Source organism: Geotrypetes seraphini, chromosome 4 (assembly GCF_902459505.1).
Source record: "Geotrypetes seraphini chromosome 4, aGeoSer1.1, whole genome shotgun sequence".
Taxonomy (NCBI): domain Eukaryota; kingdom Metazoa; phylum Chordata; class Amphibia; order Gymnophiona; family Dermophiidae; genus Geotrypetes; species Geotrypetes seraphini.
In genome coordinates this window covers 235,586,611-235,605,037 of record NC_047087.1, presented here as the reverse complement: position 1 = coordinate 235,605,037, position 18,427 = coordinate 235,586,611, and the positions used below count along the sequence as shown (strand labels likewise).

Sequence of the window (18,427 nt, the reverse complement as noted above, 5' to 3'; positions counted from 1 at the left end):
TTCAGGTGCCTATCGCGGCCCTAGGGAGATGCCTAGAGCCTCCTAAGCTTGCCTAAGGCCACTTCTGGGTGAAACCACAGGCGAGCTTAGGTGACCCTATGCACCTCCCTAGGCTCATGAAAACGCCTACAATGTAGGCGACCCTCCTTGGGGGAATTTTTATTATTTTTTTTTTTAACGTGCGTCCCAATTGGCTGGTTAGACAGCAGTAAGGCATCTACCGTTGCCTACAATCGGGACGCCCTTTATAGAATTTGCCCCTAATTGCGGCTACATGTAACACCACATTATAAGATATCATTAACAATGCAATTCTGGATGTATGCACCTTGCATACACAAGTGTTGCCTTAATTAGCATTTTTGAGTGCAAGTGACACACACACTATTCTATAATTGTAAAAGGGGACTATGGGAGAAAAATGGAAATTCTTTGTAGGATGGGTGAGCTGCTATGGATCCGCCAGCCCTGCTGCAGAAAACAGAACCAATAAGGCCTTACGAGATACATTGAGTCTAGAGGCCGACCAAATTTTGGTTTTGGTTACAGTTCTAAAACTGACCCCAAATCCTAATTATGCCCAGTATTGTACGACACTGCGTATGCCTTCCAGTGCTATAGAAATGATAAATATTATTAGTAGTAGTGTTGGCAAAAAGGTTATTTTAATTTTTGGCCAAGTTTCAATTTTGGCTAAAGGCCATGTGTTTTGAATGGAAGCTGACAGTTTGTGCTTTGTCCTGTTTGTCTCCCTTCCTCCCCCCCCTCCTCCCCTTGAACAGCAATTGTCCCAACTCCATTGAATGCCTCCCCCTACCCATTGCCCTCCACTTTGACTTATATCTTACAATCTTTGATGATCTAGGAGTGTAGTTGGGGCAGGCAGGAGCAATCTTGAGTTACTCCTCATTCTGATTCTGCATTCAAAATGTCTGCCCTGACTGGAGCATCACTCTTGCCTTGACTACTCTACTAAAGTACCAGGAGCTTTAAGGTAGTGGAGGGAGGCTCTCCTTTGTTTATTTGGGGGTAGGGGTGGTAGGTGGGGGTTGTACTGCAATTGCATATAATGCAGTTATGAACTTGAATGATAGTTTATGAGGCAAACAGAGTGCTCCAAATAAATGCTTTTGATAAAAATTTTAGCGGGAATTTAAGTTTTTAATTTGGGAAAATAAGGTCCTTAGGATTTAGCCTGATAGTGAGACAATCATTCAGTCCTGGTCATCAGTTAGTCAACCAGTCCAAGTCAGCCCTAGTACACCCAGTCAGTCTGAATCAACCTGAGTCAATCCCAGTACACCCAATCAGCCTGAGTTAACTGAGTCAGCCAAGTTAACCCAGTCAGCCTGAGTCCATCCAGTCAGCCCAACTCAGCCTGAGTCAATCCAATCAACCCGAATCAGCCGAATCAACCCAGTCAGCCTGAGTCAACCCATGAACCCCCAATCTGTCCTAATCAGCTGAGTCAACCCAGTTAGCCCAAGTCAGCCAAGTCAACTCAGTCAACTGAGTCAACCCAGTCAGCACAAGTACACCCAGTCAGCCAAATCAGCCCAAGTTAGAGACCATTTTCAATAGATTAGAGACCATTTTCAATAGATTAGAGACCATTTTCAATAGCAGGCCTAGTTGCTTGAGAGGCTTTCAGCACTTAGTTTTTCCCTTACTTATTGACAGTCTGACTGACCGTGAGCCCTAGCTGACTGACTCTCAATCCTGACTACAGAGGTTGATTGAATTTCACTTTTGGTTATGGTGCTGAAACTGACACAAAATCTTTTTTCTTCCCAGTTTCGGTTTCAACTAACAGGTCATTTAAATTTTTGCCCATGTTTCCTTTTTAGCTCAAAATGACCATGTGTTTTTGGTGGAAGCTGAAAATTTGTGCTTACAATGGGGTCTAAAGATATCTTCATCTGGAGGGGCTTGGGGATTCTCACCAGCTACAGCAAGGGTGTGCTGCTACTGGGCAAGCCTGACACCTAAGTGGATGGGACTAAGTCCAGTTGGAACCACTTATGGTTATATCACCGAGAATAACAACTTTAGAAAAAAATGTGACTGGCTCCTGCATTGTTTGTTAGTGTAGGGTCACTGGTACTTGCACAGTGAGGAGATAGAAGAAAGTCCAAGAGCGTTTGGGCTAGAGGAGAAGAGGCTGAAGGAGACTGAAATTATTTCTTTTGTGTTTACCTCAACTCCATGGGGATTCAGGCTGCGGTCCATGCACAAGATAAAGGCAAAATGTCATTGCTAAAGAAAAAATTAAGATGAAAAATAGCTTTATTTTGTCCCAAATATGAAGACATGCTGAGCTTTTACAGTTTATGTGACCTTAAATCATTTCCAAATTAGGGAAATAGCCAATGCTAAAATCTACATAGAAGCACAAGTTATGAAAGGGAACCACACATTGGCACATGCACTTCATATACCAATAAATTGTTATGAGTTTGTATTACAGATGAACAGATAAAATGTTATGAAAGCAGAAATAGCAAAGGGGCTATTAAAGATAATTCAGGCATAGCAGCACCATTGTTTTACAGAGTTAATGAACACTAAAGGGGAACACTAATGAGTCACTTTGAAAAAATGAAATCTACAAGTTAATAGTTTGTGTCTGCCTTTGATTTCCAAGTAATGTCTGTTCTGTGTTTAAAATCTAGACACTTTCTAGACATTGCGAGTCAAAGAGAAATTAGAATAAAAAATCCTGGCTCTGTTCTTTCCTTTGCTTATATTTGGAGAGTTCATTGACATCATTCATTAATACAAACCCAGTTTTGGAATACATCAGCTCAAATTAGAGAATGCTCTGGTTTTTGTAAACCATTTATGCACGGCTGAGTTTAGAATCATGTGCCAATGTGTGATACCCTTTCATAACCTGTCCAAATAATTTGGTGTAACTTTTATGTATATAACAGTGACTTCCATAGTAAATGAATAATGCAACTTACGATCAGCCTTACAATATGCTGGCTGATAGTCTTGGAGATCTTTCTTAAAGGGAGCGGAGATTTTTTTTTTCAAATTAACAGAGCTACCCTTCCCCTTCTTCCAAAAGACTACCCCTGAAAAGAACCCTCCCGAGGAGATCCACCAGTCTCCTCAAAGAGATCTCTACCACAGACATTGACATTTACTCCTCTGTAGGCTCCCAGATCTACCTGTTAATTCCTGGTGGTTCTGAGGGTATAGAGATCCCATCATTGCTGCCCTTGCTGAGTTCAAAATGGTGCCAATGAACCCTAGCAATAGTCTTTGAGGCAGGGGTCTCTTTAGGCAGGTTAGGGTTCTTATTTTATTTTATTTGATGCATTGTTGTTGTATTATGCACCTTGGGGTGTATAATATCTTGTATAGTATCTTGTATTTGATGTTGTTTGCATCAATAAAAATTGTTTGAACCTAAGAGTGAGCTCCCTTCCCAATGCCATCCCTCCTCCTCCACTACCACTGCCCTTCTTCCTGAACAGCGAGGCCTAGATTCTGTAAAGTGCGCCTAACTTTAGGCGTGCTATAGATGTCCTCATAGCGCATGTGGCAATCAGCGTTATTTAGGCACTGTTTAGGCATCGTATAGACATCTCTAATGCAATAAGCGTATCTTAGGCATCTTTTAGGCACACGTTTCCAAAAACCCCATATAGACACCAGATAGACGTCCCTATGATGTTATATATAAAAAGGTGGTTTTTACTGATTTGTTATCATTATTTCAGGAATGTAAGCTTTAACATAATTAACCCAAAGTATACCATCATTAAAAGGATAATAAAATCACAGTACACCATGTTTAAAAGGATATTTATTATATATTAGTTTCAGTAGCAGTTGATCTGGGAACATCAGCATGGAAGGGGGGAAGCTTCAATCCTGTGCTACACAGAAACTTGTATAGAATGGTATCATTAGCTCCTATAAGAAATGTAAAGCATAGGACTTTGAGCTCCATATAGTTTCAAGTTTAATGGAAATTTGATTAATCGCTTAATCATAATTCTAAGCGATGTACATAATAATAAAATTACAAAATGTGGGGAACAATACAATAAATAACAAAAATCAGGTCTGACAAGACTATTGACAAACGTAACAAAACTAAGAACATAAGGGAAGAGAGGGATAAGAACTACGAATTATTTAAAAGTTAAAGAGACATAAGGGAGATACAGAAGGAAAGGGAAGTTACTTCAATAAAATTAGAGAGAAAAAGTAAAATTGGTTGGAAGACTAAATGGCTAATTTTCAAAGGCGTCTTTAAAAAGAAAGCTCTTTAGTTTACTTTTGAATTTTTCTAAGTTGTGTTCTTCCCTCAAGTGGATAGGAAGTGAGTTCCAAGTTTGGGGGGCTGTAACAGAAAAAAATCAATTGCCGTCTAGTATTAATAATTCTAAGAGAGGGAATAGTCAGCAAGTGCTGTTCAGTAGATCTTAAGGTTCTATTAGAAGTATATGGAATTAATAACTTATAAATGAAAGCTGGAGTTTTGTAAAGAAGGGATTTGAATGTGAGCTTCAAATAGACGTGGTTTAAGCTCCAGAAAGGCTTTAGCACAATGCATGCTATTTAGGTCATTTAATCAGCTTTCTCTGGGCATCCCACAGACGTTATTTGAGAGAGGTTTTTAGAAGCGATTCCTTGCTCTAAATAACACTCTCTTTATCATGAAACATTGCTACAATCAGCTCATTCTTCTAAGCAAACAGAAAGCCCATAACTTCAATTGGCCAAGCTTAAAAACAGAATAAAACGCAGAACAGACCTGAATGTGGCTTCTAATTCATTGCAAATGGAGGTATGGAGCTGCACAATGATGACCTCATTGTAACATCATCAACGTGCACCTGCACAAGTAAAAGACAGGCAGGGGTTGAACTCACAACCTCTGGAAGATCAGTACAGCGCTTTTACTCATTGAGCTACAGCACCTTCCACTCCAGTTTCTCTGACTCCCCTGTCATATCATAGTTTAGAGATCTGCTAAGGTAAAATCTGCTTAGCTATCATCTCACAGTTAGCTGGGACAAAAAACTGGTAGCTCAATGGCTTAAAGCGCTGCTTTCATTGTCCCAAAAGCCAGAATCTCAAGTTGGGTTCAATAAATGTGACATGGATTCAAATACTGCTGTTTTGTACCACATGCAAGCTCAACTTTTGGAATATTGTTTCTAGTATTGCTAATGTTGTGCTGTTTGAGATGAAAATGAGATGTGATTGGTCTGTAGCTTGTAATTTTTATTAAAATGAATATTTTGTCAGCTGAAGGACATGAGAGAGTCAAACCCAGTTTGAACAGACCTGGGAACCGGAAATCAGGAGAAAAGGGGGAAAAAGTCAAGACATATATGGAAAAATAAAATGCAGCACAGTCTCAGAATAACAGCTAGAATGAACAGAAGCAAAAGAAACACTGTTCCTTTTTTATAATAAGGACACCTAACAATTATGACTCTAAAAAGATTTACCTTTAGCTCTATGAGGAAAAGCACTGCTATAGGTTCCACATATTCATATAACTTGCATATCCATTTTGCTTGCACCAAAGTTTCAAACAGCATGGGGTTTTTTTCAGCCAAGATTCCTGAAACCAATTATTATCATCACTAATTCTCAGATCTGCTAATGACCCTGTGGAATGGAGAGAACTGTGGCAGATTTCAGGGGTAGAAAAAGTTAAGGGAGAATCACCAAAAGGAGTCCAAAAGATGAAATCAGTTCTGCCTGAGCTCTTATCTAATAAAGATACCTAAATAGCTAGCAATATATCATTCTCACCTAGATTTGTTCCTGGAAAGATGAAAAAGGTTAGAAAAACATCAAAATTGCAAATTACTATAGCTGCTAATGGTCCTATGAAATGAGAGTTGTGGCAGTGGAATGAAAGCCTGTGCTAATATTTATGCCTCCTCTCAAGTATGTGTAATATCCGCTAGTTCAATTTTGGTATAGCTTCTGCCAGATTTATTCTGGTTTTTCATAAAGACAGATCCAAAATAGGTGACTTCCTGTTCAGTTAGCCTAGGTGCACTGCTATAAAATTAACTTTGCAAAAAAAATAAAAATATAGGGAGAAATGAGCACCTCATTGGTTGCAAGCAACTCCCCAAAACAAAAAAAACAGTGAAATCCAAAGAACATGGAGCCCAAGAATAAAATATCCACTTTCTTTTATTAATGATAAAATACCATTTACTTGAATGTAATGATGCACCTGGAGAGGTATGACTCAGCATGGCCATGTTTCAGCTGACATACCTGCCTTAGCAGTCCAATAGACCAGAGTGTTGTAAATTCAAAATGTGTGTTGGGAAATCTAACAACTTAGTATTACTCAAACTGGTTTCTTTCAAGCTGAGGTTTACCTTGATACTAAGCACTTTATATTTCTTTGACCTTCAGGACTCATTTGTTAGATTTTTCAACACAACACATTTTGGATTTACAATGCATTAGCATATTTGACTCCTTGTGCAGGCATTTCAGCCAAAATATGGATGTGTAAAGTGGTGCTTTTCCAGGTACATTGTTACATTTCAGTATTTAATATTTTATTATTCATAAAGAAGAGGCAATTTTGTTCTTGAACTCCACGTTCTTTGGAATTCACCTTTTTTTTTTTTTTTGCTGATAAAATTACCCTCCACATGTGTTCTAATCAAAAAAGAAAATGATCTGAAAATGAACTTAAAGTTGTTTCTGAACAGAAGTGTGCTCAGTTCGGGTGCAATCGCTACACTGCTAACCTGACTTTATTTTTTATTTTTTTTATCTATTTTGCTGTTTCAAAGAATTAACAGTAAATGGCTTAAACTCTGAGATTGACAACCTTGGAAAAAATAGCAACAAACTGACATTCTTCCCTGCTTTATATGAAAGTCTGCCATCAGAAGATTTCTTTGAAGAATGCGTGGAGAGACAAGTCATTCTACAGGAGTTTGCAGAAAAAGAGAAGGTATCCACTATAAACCCATATCATTTTTCAGATCTGCTAAATGACTTGTTTTCAGAGGTAATTGAATAAAACATTTGCTACCACAGAAAGTCCAAGTCTCCCAGATATTCTGGAAGACTCCAGGGTTATCAGGTCTCCCTGACTGGTGGAACAAACAACTCATGATTATGCCATTTCTTCTCTGTTCCTAGTTTCAAAGGTCCAGGCAAAGTGGCCTGTCCCTATGAATGAGAATAGATACCACACAAATGTTCTCCTTACTTGCAGGCACACTCTTCTGTACATGGTAAATTTCAGGTTTAGAAAGGAGGGGGAAAGCTGTTCTTGGAATAAAGAGCATGAGTGCACTCTCAGGACAGGTCTATATAGTGTGCCACAAGTTAGGTGCTTGGTTGGAAGATAGACATCTAAACAGAGGTAACCAGCAGTTAGGAGCTATTCTGTATGTGCCTTCCTGCAAAAGGGATGTACATATGGGTAAGTCACATATCTAGGCACCAGCCTTATAGAATACTGCAAGCTATGCACTAAGGGGCTGATTCTACAAACAGGTGTCCCAATTGTAGGTAGTGGTAGGTGTCCTACCGGCATTTGGCAGCCAATCGGGATGCATGTTTTTTTTAAAAACTCCCCGAAGCAGGACGCCTGCAGTGTAGGCATTTGTTGCAGGTCTAGAGAGATGAGTAGGAACACCTAAACTCAACCAAGGATAGACATGGTTTTTTGCCCAGAAGTAACCATGGGTGAGTTTAAGTGGCCCTAGTTGTCGCCCTAGTGCTGCGACAGGCCAGCTAAGCTGATCGTGGCAAAGGAATCCCCAATCAGCCGTGCTTCGGAGAATCATGCTGGCTTAGCTGATCAGAGGGAAAAGACCCCTATCACAATCATCTGAGCCAGCTATGGCAGAGGCCTCCTTACACACACTCCTAAAATTTGCAAGAGGGATGCCCACTCCCTCCTGCCACTGGCCTTCAAACCCGTGAAACCCCATCACAATTGGCAGGGGGATGCCTACTCCCTCCTGCTGCTGCCCCCCTGAATATCTGACACCCCCATCATGATTGGCAGAAGGAATGCTTACTCCCTATGGCCACTGCCCCCCCCCGAACCTCCCCAACCATTGACATCTCCCAAACCCCAACTCCCCCCCCAAACCTCAACATCCTAACCTGGCACTTCTAAGCCCACTCTGAAACCCTCCGGAACCTTTCTGAAGAAAGATCAGCTGGAGAGATACCTACTCCCTCCGGCCTGCAGGTCTGCCTCTTTAAAGTGGCAGGCCTTCCCCTTCCCGCTGCATCCTGGGATGAACTGGGAAGGAGCCTAAGGCCCTGATTGGCTCAGGTGCCTAAGGCCTCTCATAGGTGCATTCTGGGATGCAATGGGCATGGCTTAAGACACCGATTGGGAGGAGCCTTAGGCATCTGAGCCAATCAGGGCCTTAGGCCCTTCCCTGGTGCATCCCAGGATGCACTGGGAAGGGGAAGGCCCACCATTTTGAAGAGGCTGGCCTGCTGGCCAGAGGGAGTAGACATCCCTCTGGCTGGCCTTTCTTTAGAAAGGTAGGGGGGGGGTCAGGGGGTGCTTAGAGGTGCCAGGGTGGGATGTTGAGGTTTGGGGGAGTGGGTTCAGGGGTGTCGGTGGTTGTGGGGTGTTGGGGGTTTGAGTGGGCTGGTGGCAGGAGGGAGTGGGCATCGCTCCTGCCAATCGTGATGCCAGGGTGTCTGGCACTGTTAAGCAGGAGAGAGTGATCATCCCTCCTACCGAATTCGGGGATGCGTGTGGAGGGCCTCTGACACAGCCAGATCAGCTGATTATGGCAGGGGTATTTTCCCCTCAATCAACTGAGCTGGCAGGACTCTCCAAAGCGCAGCTTCTTGGAGTCCTGCTGGCTCAGCTGATCAGGAATTCCCGTGCCGCGATTAACTGGGTGCCAGTTAGAAAATTGGGGGTTAGGCATCTTTTTGTTAGTGCAGATGTGATTCTGCAAAGAACACAGGTATGCGATTCTCAGCCACTTCTTAGGCGGCCTCTGAGACCGGCGTCCTATACTAGCATGTACATCTGCCTTTTAAATGGTATGTGTTGGTGCCAAAATGATAGTGCCTGAATGTCAACTTAGGCTGTATGCTATAACATAATTTGGCACCCAGATGCCATTACAGAATACCATTGTAGCATACAGATTGTAAGTACCTAATTTTTAGTGTCCTTTATAGAACTGACCCTCCTCTGTTTTTATTCCCATGGTGCACTGCTATTCTATCATGAACTTGCGGAAAAGAAAGATGGGAAACAGAGAAGAACATCTAGGAATCTCAGGAGACATAAGGTGCAAAAAGTCGGGTGAAAAGATTAGAACTAGAGGGGCTCCAGAGAAGAATTGTGATGGAGCCTGATCAGGATGTGTGAGATGGGAGTGAGAGACAGGGAGCTGAGGGATGGGGAAGGATTAAAGGCAGCGAGAGAGCTTTGCAACTATCATAAATGATCAGCCAGCACCATTTTGGTATAGACAGGAGCTCCTATTCCTACGGATATATTGGGGTGAGCTGGGTGCTGGGGGGTGGAGAAAGTGCCACAATTTGGTTATACCTACTTAGGTAAGGGGAGGGCCTCCAAGGGAGAGGGATTTAAAATATTTTAGCCCTTGTCAAAGCTAGGAGGGGAATACCAGGCCCATGGGCCAACAAGAAGTAGAGGTTCCCCAGTGGTAAAGGGGCTTCCAATATAGGCCATGGGCCCTTTCATGTTATCATGTTACCATATGAAGGAAATATATTTGTAGGTGTCTCTTAGAACAAAAAACTCTTGAGCTGTAGTTAGGTTTTATTTTCTGCAAAAAGGGGCAAAAATCCTTTTGTCATGCACTTGTTTTCTCATTTTTGTGCATTAATGAGGTGCTTTGCATAATTTTGCATCTCAGCAAGTAATTAATACAAAATTTAAATAAACATCCAGATAAAGAAGCTTCGTGTGAAAGTTTACAGCTTTAAGAGTACTTCAGAGGCAGGCTTCTAAGATGGTCAGTGGTCTTTGTTATAAGGCGTATGGGGATACACTTAATGATCTCAATCTGTGTACTTTGGAGGAAAGGCGGGAGAGGGGATATACGAGGGTCATTTCGTAAATAATGCACAGGTTGGCAACATTGGGGAATGGGTGATGCAATTGCAGTAAACCTTGTTTCACTTTCACTTCAGTGCTTGAAGCAGCAGGACGTGTGCTTAGGAGCTCTGTAGTGTAAATAGTGTTACTGTGACAAGTGTGGAAAATGGAGGTTGCAGATGTCTCGGGTACTGTGTCTGTTGACGATCAGAGGTTATACGTTGATTGAAGTTCTACGTGGTAAAAACCCAACAGAAATCGTGGACCGTAATACAGTTTCTCGGTGGGCAACTCATTTTTGGAGTGGTCATGTGAGCATAGATGATGATGCAAGCCCAGGAAGGCCGAAATCAACAACCGATGAACGATGTATGAAACTCGTGGCTGAGGCTCTTAAACAAGATCGTCATGCGACATGCGTATAATAGAGACATTTAAATACCTATGTAGCATAAATACGCATGAAGCAAGCTCCGGAATGAGAGGGCATAGGATGAAGTTAAAAGGTGATAGACTCGGAAGTAATCTAAGAAAATAGTTTTTTGCAGAAAGAGTGGTAAATGCGTGGAATATGTTCCCAGAAGAGGCGGTGGAGACAAAGACCATGTCTGAATTTAAAAAAGTGTGGGGCAGGCATGTGGAATCTCTTAGGGAGAGGAGGAGATAGTGGATGGGCCATTTGATCTTTATTTGTCATTGTGTTTCTATGTTTCAGTGAAGTGACTGCAAAATAATATTTTGCTAGAATAATATCAGGAAACAACTGATATTTGACATAATTGTTCAATGTCATTTTGCTCAAGTTTATTTCAAGTTTATTTAAGTTTTGATATACTGTTCTTTATAATATTGAGTGGTGTACAATAAAAATTGGGGGGTGGGGGGGAGAAGAAAATATAAAGAAAGGGGGGTGCATTACATAGATGGACATAAAATACAATAGTGTAAGATAGTACATAGGGTCCAGCATAAATGAGTCAAGAGCTCATTATTATCTCTTGGCTAAATCTCACAGAAAGATATACTAACCTACAAACATTTTCCTGGGATTGTACATAGGAAACCCCCCTACCCCCCACCACCATTTAATAAAATTGCTAAAACTTTTGCATGCAAACTTGGGAATGTACCCAATTTTCATGTGCACTTTATCTAAATAACAAACTAATTAGCACCAATAATTAGTATTTGAACAAGCAATTATTGGTGCTAATTGGAATCAATTACAGGTCATGTACACAAATTTAGGTGTGGAATCCATGCCTAACTTTTACATGCAAGTCAAAAAAAGAGGGTGCAGAAATGTGCAGGTCATGGGCAGATTGGGTTTTTTTCCTTTAAGATATTGAATAAAGGCATCCCTGCCTAAATTTAGGTGAGAGAAATCATATAAATAGGCCACAATTTTTTTTTTTAAGTGGCTGTTATCAAATAATCATATACCGTAATGTCCACTCGCCAGCTATATTTAATTCAAACACCACTCTAGAGCGGAAAAGTTGTCTTTAAAGGGCCATCAGAAGCAGCACTCCAACGGGTCACAATATTTCTTGCTGAATTTCAGTTTAGCCGCTGACTTCCTCATCGGCTCCCAAAATGCAAATACTCTCATATACTTTAAATAGATTACATTATGTTGCACGCTTATCTAAAAAAAATGTCCACTATCCAGTTGCCATTGCCGACATGCACTTTTCGCCAAAGTATGCGTCAGGGCATGATTTTGTATATCAGAGCTCACAACATTCTTCATCAATGATTCAAAAGCTCAGCTGGCAAGTGGACATTGTAAATTTAGGCGAGGGCATTTGTGCCACATTTCCGTTGGTGCAAATGGCTGCGTCTAATGTTAGGCACAGTTACCAAGTGTAAGTGCTATTCCAGTGTGCCCGCAAATGTTTTTATGCCATGGCATATTAAATGCAGGGCCACAGCTGCATCTGAAAATGTGTGGGCATCGATGTAATGACATCACGTGCAGGTGTGACATCGTCACGTCGACATCTACGCATGCAAGGATGCCCTCCAACCACGGCTCTGAGCCTCTCATTACCACTGGTGGGGGGTGGTGGAGAGGGAGAGGTGTAGAAATGAGGAGAGGCGCTGGCTGACTGCCTATTGGAAGTGCCTCTCGCTGTGAGAGGTACCTCCTTTAAGCAGTCAGCCAGCACCGTGCCTCTTCTCCTCACCGGCATCTCATGCCACACCTGGAACCTGCCGCGGCACACAGTTTGCGATACACTGTGCTATTCTATAAACCATGCCTAACTTTATCCACAGTTTCTAGAAGAGTACATTTTTGGCACCAATTTTTAGGTGCAATATAAAGAATTCAGTCCTTTTTGTTTTCCACCATTCGCCAATTTAACATGACAGGTGAGAAGAGGAAATGTGTACTGGAGGATGTTATTGCTTCCCGAAAGTTAGTATTTCAAAGCTATTCCCTTTCTCATAACAAATTGATTATGATATGTGAGGTGCACTGCTTCATTTTCAGCTTGGGCTATTTCCTTAATGTGCCCTGTGTATTAAATCTAATCTCATAACTAAACTTTTCCCCTGCAGAGAGAGGTTAAAGTTTGCAAATAACAAACGCGTTTTGTCGGTGTTGCAATAATTGTCATTGTAGGCTTCGGGCATGGTTTATTTCTTTTTGACTCCACAGGAAGTCTTCAGAAACTCCCGACATTTTAAGTAGGCAGCAGTGCTACATCCTCTAGTTGACAGAAGTATTAAAAAAAGCAGCAGGAGGTGACATTAGCTGTCCTGTGTTCACTTAGTGCTCCATGTTCCTGGAATGTAAATGATTGCAATTCCCCCTGTATGTGTTAACCGGCTCGCTGGAATCTGTTTACTGACTGTATTGAAACATGCTTTTGTGGCTCTTTGGCTGATTCCTTTGTTTGGAAATTGTAACCTAGCATAAAATATAATTGCTTCTTAAACCTAGTGTGTGTATAGGGATATTTAAATTACCTGCTTTTTTTCTCCACGTTAATGCCCTGATGCATTCTGTGGCTCATCAGCACCTATTAATAGTTCACTGGCTTGAGGATATACTGTACCTAGTTTGCTACTTTTATAATTGTGCAGTTTTAGAACATGATAGAGGATGTAGGTAAATGAAAATCAAGATTCTGAGATTCCTTAAATAAAAGAGAGAGAAATATAAAGGTTCATTAAAAGCCACTTAACGAGTAATGCAAAAAGATTTTGAGCATAATTTGTTAATAGACCGCCGATAAAAGGGACAGCAGGTACGCAGATGTGTTACACGAGTTTTCTAAAGGAAAGTATGTCCATACATTTCCTTTGAAAAGTACTTCATAGAAAACATACACATTCTTGCTTTTGTATGTACAAATTTTCTTTTTTTATTGTGTACACAGATGCCCATATTTTATTTATCAATGAGCGATTAACGATAGCTATGGTATTCAGTAGTAATAATTGGACCTCAAAATATAGATTCAATACTCCACAAAACCTGTCCAATGTAAGGTACGTTTAAACTATACAGACCTCAGTAGTACAGCCCAGGAACCAAGTTATCACTGGGTATGTAGGCATTCACTTCTTCATTGTCTCTAAATCATTTTCTTATATACACCGCCTTGAAATTTGATTTGGCAGTATATCAAATTTTAACAAAACTTGAAATTTATTAAATTGTCAAATTTTAAAGCTTTCACATAAATTTTTTATAATATTATCTTCACTTAAACATAACTTCACTAACATATGCCACTGTGCTATTTGGCACTATAATGAAAGCTAAAAGCCAAATATCTTACAATAATAAACTTCTTTTTATTATGACAGGGGTTGCCATACAGCTTATTTTAAGGAATTGGAAAAACTGGGATAGATTGAACTATACCTTTTGGTGTGAGTCTCTCTGTTTTTAAAATGGAACGCATTATGGCTATACAACAGGGACATTACAAAAAGTTTCTCAAGATTTGGGAGCCATTGACAAAATTTTGCAAAGAGTGATTGTTGATTTTGCTCTTTGGTCATACACCTCCAGGGTGGGTTGGAACATATTTTTAATTTCTTAATTTGAGTGTACTTTTTGAATATAATTATTGGGGGGGGGGTGATATATATATTTGTCATAGATTACAATTTTAATTATATTTAAGTGCTTTTATAGAGTAATATGATTGTATTATATGTTGCACTTACTTATGGCTTCAAAATGAATAAAGATATATATTAAAAAAGTTGAAATTCACTTAGCTTTATGTTGGCGGGGACACCTTCCAACATCTTTCACCGTCAAGCTTTCTCAAGGAAATATCCCCTGCAGAGGAAAACAATGTCACTATAAATAAAAGGTTAAAGTTCCTATAGTTTATAGTTTATTCAATTTTTGATTAAACGCCTTTTCGTTACTACAAAGCGTTGTACAGAATAAAAAATATTTACATTTAACAAAAATGACGAAAAGTATTTACATTTATCTAAAATGACAATTAAACATACTTTCTTATAGTAAAAATACAAGACAACAGACCGTACAAACTGGGTAAATGTTGACACTTAGGCCATTAAACATAAGGAAAAGGGGGAAGAAATACACTTGAAATAGAAAAGTGAGAAACATATAAGGGAAGAACACTTAGGAACTGGGGAGCAGTAAAATTAATAGTTAAGAAAAAGAAGTTCAATTAAAAGCATCATTAAAAAGAAAGCACTTTAAGTTGCTTTTAAAATTTTTAAAGTTTTTTTCCATTTTTATATTCTCATCTTATTTAACCTGCTCGTCTCTTTGATCATGTATCTTCTTTAGTCAAACATGGCAGTGGTGTGTTTTTTTTTTTTTTTTACTCTACTTTAAAGAACTAGTCATGTGATCTAAAGCAGCCAACTGCACACAGAATCCATGGACCCTATAGGAATGTAGCCCATTCAATCTCAAGATTTAGATCATTCGATTGAACGGAGTTTAATTGAAAAATCCAGTTTTGTTCTTTAAAATTTAGAGACCGATGAAGAAGTGAGTGCCTACATACCCAGTAATAAATTGGTTCCTGGGCTGCACTACTGAGGTCTCTATAGTTTAAAAGAGCCTTACATTGGACATATTTTATGTGTGACACTGGAAAAGGAGTTGGAAGAATAACGGATGGAAAGTTTAAAAAGAATAAGACTATATGTTTAGGAAATTATTAAATAAAGGCAGAAACTAGTCTATTGGATGGTTAACCAGACTAAGAATGTTATAATGTTTCTGTATCGCTCCATGGTGCAACTTCACCTGGAGTATTGCATTCAATTATGGTCTCCTTATCTCAAGAAAGATATAGTGGCACTAGATAAGGTTCAAAGAAGAGCGACCAAGATGATAAAGGGGATGGAGCTCCTCTCTTATGAGGAAAGACTAAAAAGGTTAGGTCTCCTCAGCTTGGAAAACAGGCAGCTGAGGGGAGATATGATGAAGTCTACAAAATCCTGAGTGGAGTAGAATGGGTACAAGTGGATCGATTTATCACTCCATCAAAAATTACAAGGACCAGGGGATACTCGATGAAGTTACAGGGAAATATTTTTAAAACTAACAGAAGGAAATTTTTTTTCACTCAGAGAATATTTAAGCTCTTGAATGCGTTGCCAGAGGTTGTGGTGAGAGTAGTTATAGTGTAGCTAGTTTTAAGAAAGGTTTGGACAATTTCCTGGAAGAAAAATCCATAGTTTGTTATTGAGAAAGACATGGGGGAAGCCTCTGCTTGCTCTGGATTATTTGATAAATCATGCAGGACTAGATATTGTCACCTCTTTCTGATTTATACATCAGTAAATGAGAAAGCCTCAGGCCAACCACTCCACCGCTGTTTCTGTTTCAACTGCGGGAAGAATTACGTAATAACCTTCATCATTGGCTATTCACATTTTAAGTATTCAACTACCAAAATCATTTTTTAAATAAATATAACTATTTTTATATATCTCAAAATATGTAGCTCTTTATCTTTTTTACTTTTTATAATACAATTGTACACTTATCTTAATTTCCGCCAAAGCCCGGGAGCCAGACCCGACATGTTTTGCGCTATGTGCTTTTTCAAGGGCCTCCCGAGATAGCTGTTGGCATCTGACTCCACGTAATATCTTATGAGAGAAAAAAGATATTACGTGGAGTCGGATGGCAACAGCTATCTCGGGAGGCCCTTGAAAAAGTGCATAGCGCAAAACATGTCGGGTCTGGCTCCCGGGCTTTGGCGGAAATTAAGATAAGTGTACAATTGTATTATAAAAAGTAAAAAAGATAAAGAGCTACATATTTTGAGATATATAAAAATAATTATATTTATTAAAAAAAATGTTTTTGGTAGTTGAATACTTAAAATGTGAGTAGCCAATGATGAAGGTTACCACGTAATTCTTCCCGTGGTTGAAACAGAAACAGCGGTGGAGTGGTGGGCCTGAGGCTTTCTCATTTACTGATGTATAAATCAGAAAGAGGTGACAATATCTAGTCCTGCATGATTTATCATAGAGTACATTAATGTGGACTGGTATCTAAGACATCACAGCATAGTCATATAATTGCGCTTGCTTTGGATTATTAGCATGGAATATTGCTACTCTTTAGGTTTGTGCCAGGTACTGGTGATCTGGATTGGCCACTGTGAGGACAGGCTACTGGACTTGATGGACCGTTTGTCTGACCCAGTAAGGCTATTCTTATAGTCTTAGTATGTCAGTTTTGAAATATTCTTATATTCTTAGTATGTCAGTTTTGAAATATTCTTATATTCTTAGTATGTCAGTTTTCAAATATGTGCATCTCTGATACCTTTGTATTTTGCACTGTACAGAAGAAAATAAATTTCTGTTTCAATTCTCTAGTGATAGATTGCTTACAGAGTCTAGCTTTTGAGATTTCCAGGTTAGATTTTGGGCCTGATTCTATAAACAGTGCCTGCCTGTATGATTGTCAATTGCTAGGCGCCATTTACAGAATCATGCCCAGTACTGCCTAACTTGACTAAGGCGTCCTATTGTTAGCCAGTTTGATCTGTTCCAGAATTATGTACCTCAGAATATCAACAACTGATCTGTTTAGTGTGGTTTAAGTAGGCAGGAGTTTCTCCTGCCCGCTAATAACATGCCAATATATATGAGAATAAGTACAGGAAGACTGTACTTTGAAGGACTCATTTGTTTTGTGGGCTCTTTTAAAATATTCATATATAATACTCTCTTTTTTTTCACATAAAACAAACATCAATATGCATGTCATTAAAATAATGCACTATATTAATTTTAAAAAAGCTAGTTGTGTGAGGTGGCAAATGGGGAGAGAAACAAGTCTGGCCCTAGGATTTAAGATGTCAGGCAGTGTGCTGTTCTGGACACTGGCACCATCTGTCAGGGACAATTGAGGGGGGAGGGGGTGTAATCTCCTGCTTCCTACTAGACTTGAAGGATATAAAATTAGGCACATAGAAGGCCAGAAGTGGGGAGGTGAGGGGAGGGAATGATAACCTTTTGGACAGGGTAGAACAGGGGTCTCAAAGTCCCTCCTTGAGAGCCGCAATCCAGTCGGGTTTTCAGGATTTCCCCAATGAATATGCATGAGATCTATGTGCATGCACTGCTTTCAATGCATATTCATTGGGGAAATCCTGAAAACCCGAATGGATTGCGGCCCTCAAGGAGGGACTTTGAGATCCCTGGGGTAGAAGGTAAAGGGTCTGGCCTTGAAGGGGGTGGGGGGATGTCCTTTTTTATGAATTGACTTGCCAGGTGAGGGCAGTATCTTTATACCACCAGTAATTACTTTCACAAGGAAAAGGACTTTTACAATTTTTATGAGCAAACAATTTTAAAGCACATCAGTCGGGTCCAAAGTTTTTATCGACAGTAAGGTGGGGAAGTTATCAACGTGGGCTACCTTTAACATGTTTTTATTGTACTGTTAGCTTCAGTTATTACTGTAGTAACTAAGGGCTCCTTTTACTAAGGTGCGCTAGCGTTTTTAGCGCATGCAGAAAATTACCTTGCGCTACACAGCTAGAACTAACTCCAACTCAATGCTGGCATTAAGGTCTAGCACGCGCGGCAATTCAGCACACGCAATTCCGCGCGTTAATGCCCTAACGCACCTTAGTAAAAGGAGCCTTAAGTCTCATTACATTAAATATGGCCTGTGAACATAAGAATAGCCGTACTAGGTCGGGCCAATGGTCCATCTAGCCCAGTATCTTGTTTCTAACAGCGGCCAATCCAGGTCACAAGTGTCTGACAGAATCCCAAATAGTAGCAACATTGCATTCTACTGATATCAGGACAAGCAATAGCTTTTCTCTGTCTCTCTCAATAGCATACTACATATGGACTTTTTTC

The 18,427-nt window shown here is 39.9% G+C and overlaps 1 protein-coding gene across 4 annotated transcripts in view; it reads left to right on the top strand.

The window, feature by feature from the left end:
- The window catches only part of WDFY4 (WDFY family member 4), a 613,830-nt gene that overhangs the window by 348,678 nt on the left and 246,725 nt on the right, over positions 1 to 18,427 (top strand). For all 4 annotated transcript variants that reach the window (XM_033941175.1, XM_033941176.1, XM_033941173.1 and 1 more), the window contains exon 43: positions 6,801 to 6,964. In XM_033941175.1, coding sequence (XP_033797066.1) covers positions 6,801 to 6,964 — 164 coding nt within the window. The remainder of the gene's footprint in view (positions 1 to 6,800; positions 6,965 to 18,427) is intronic.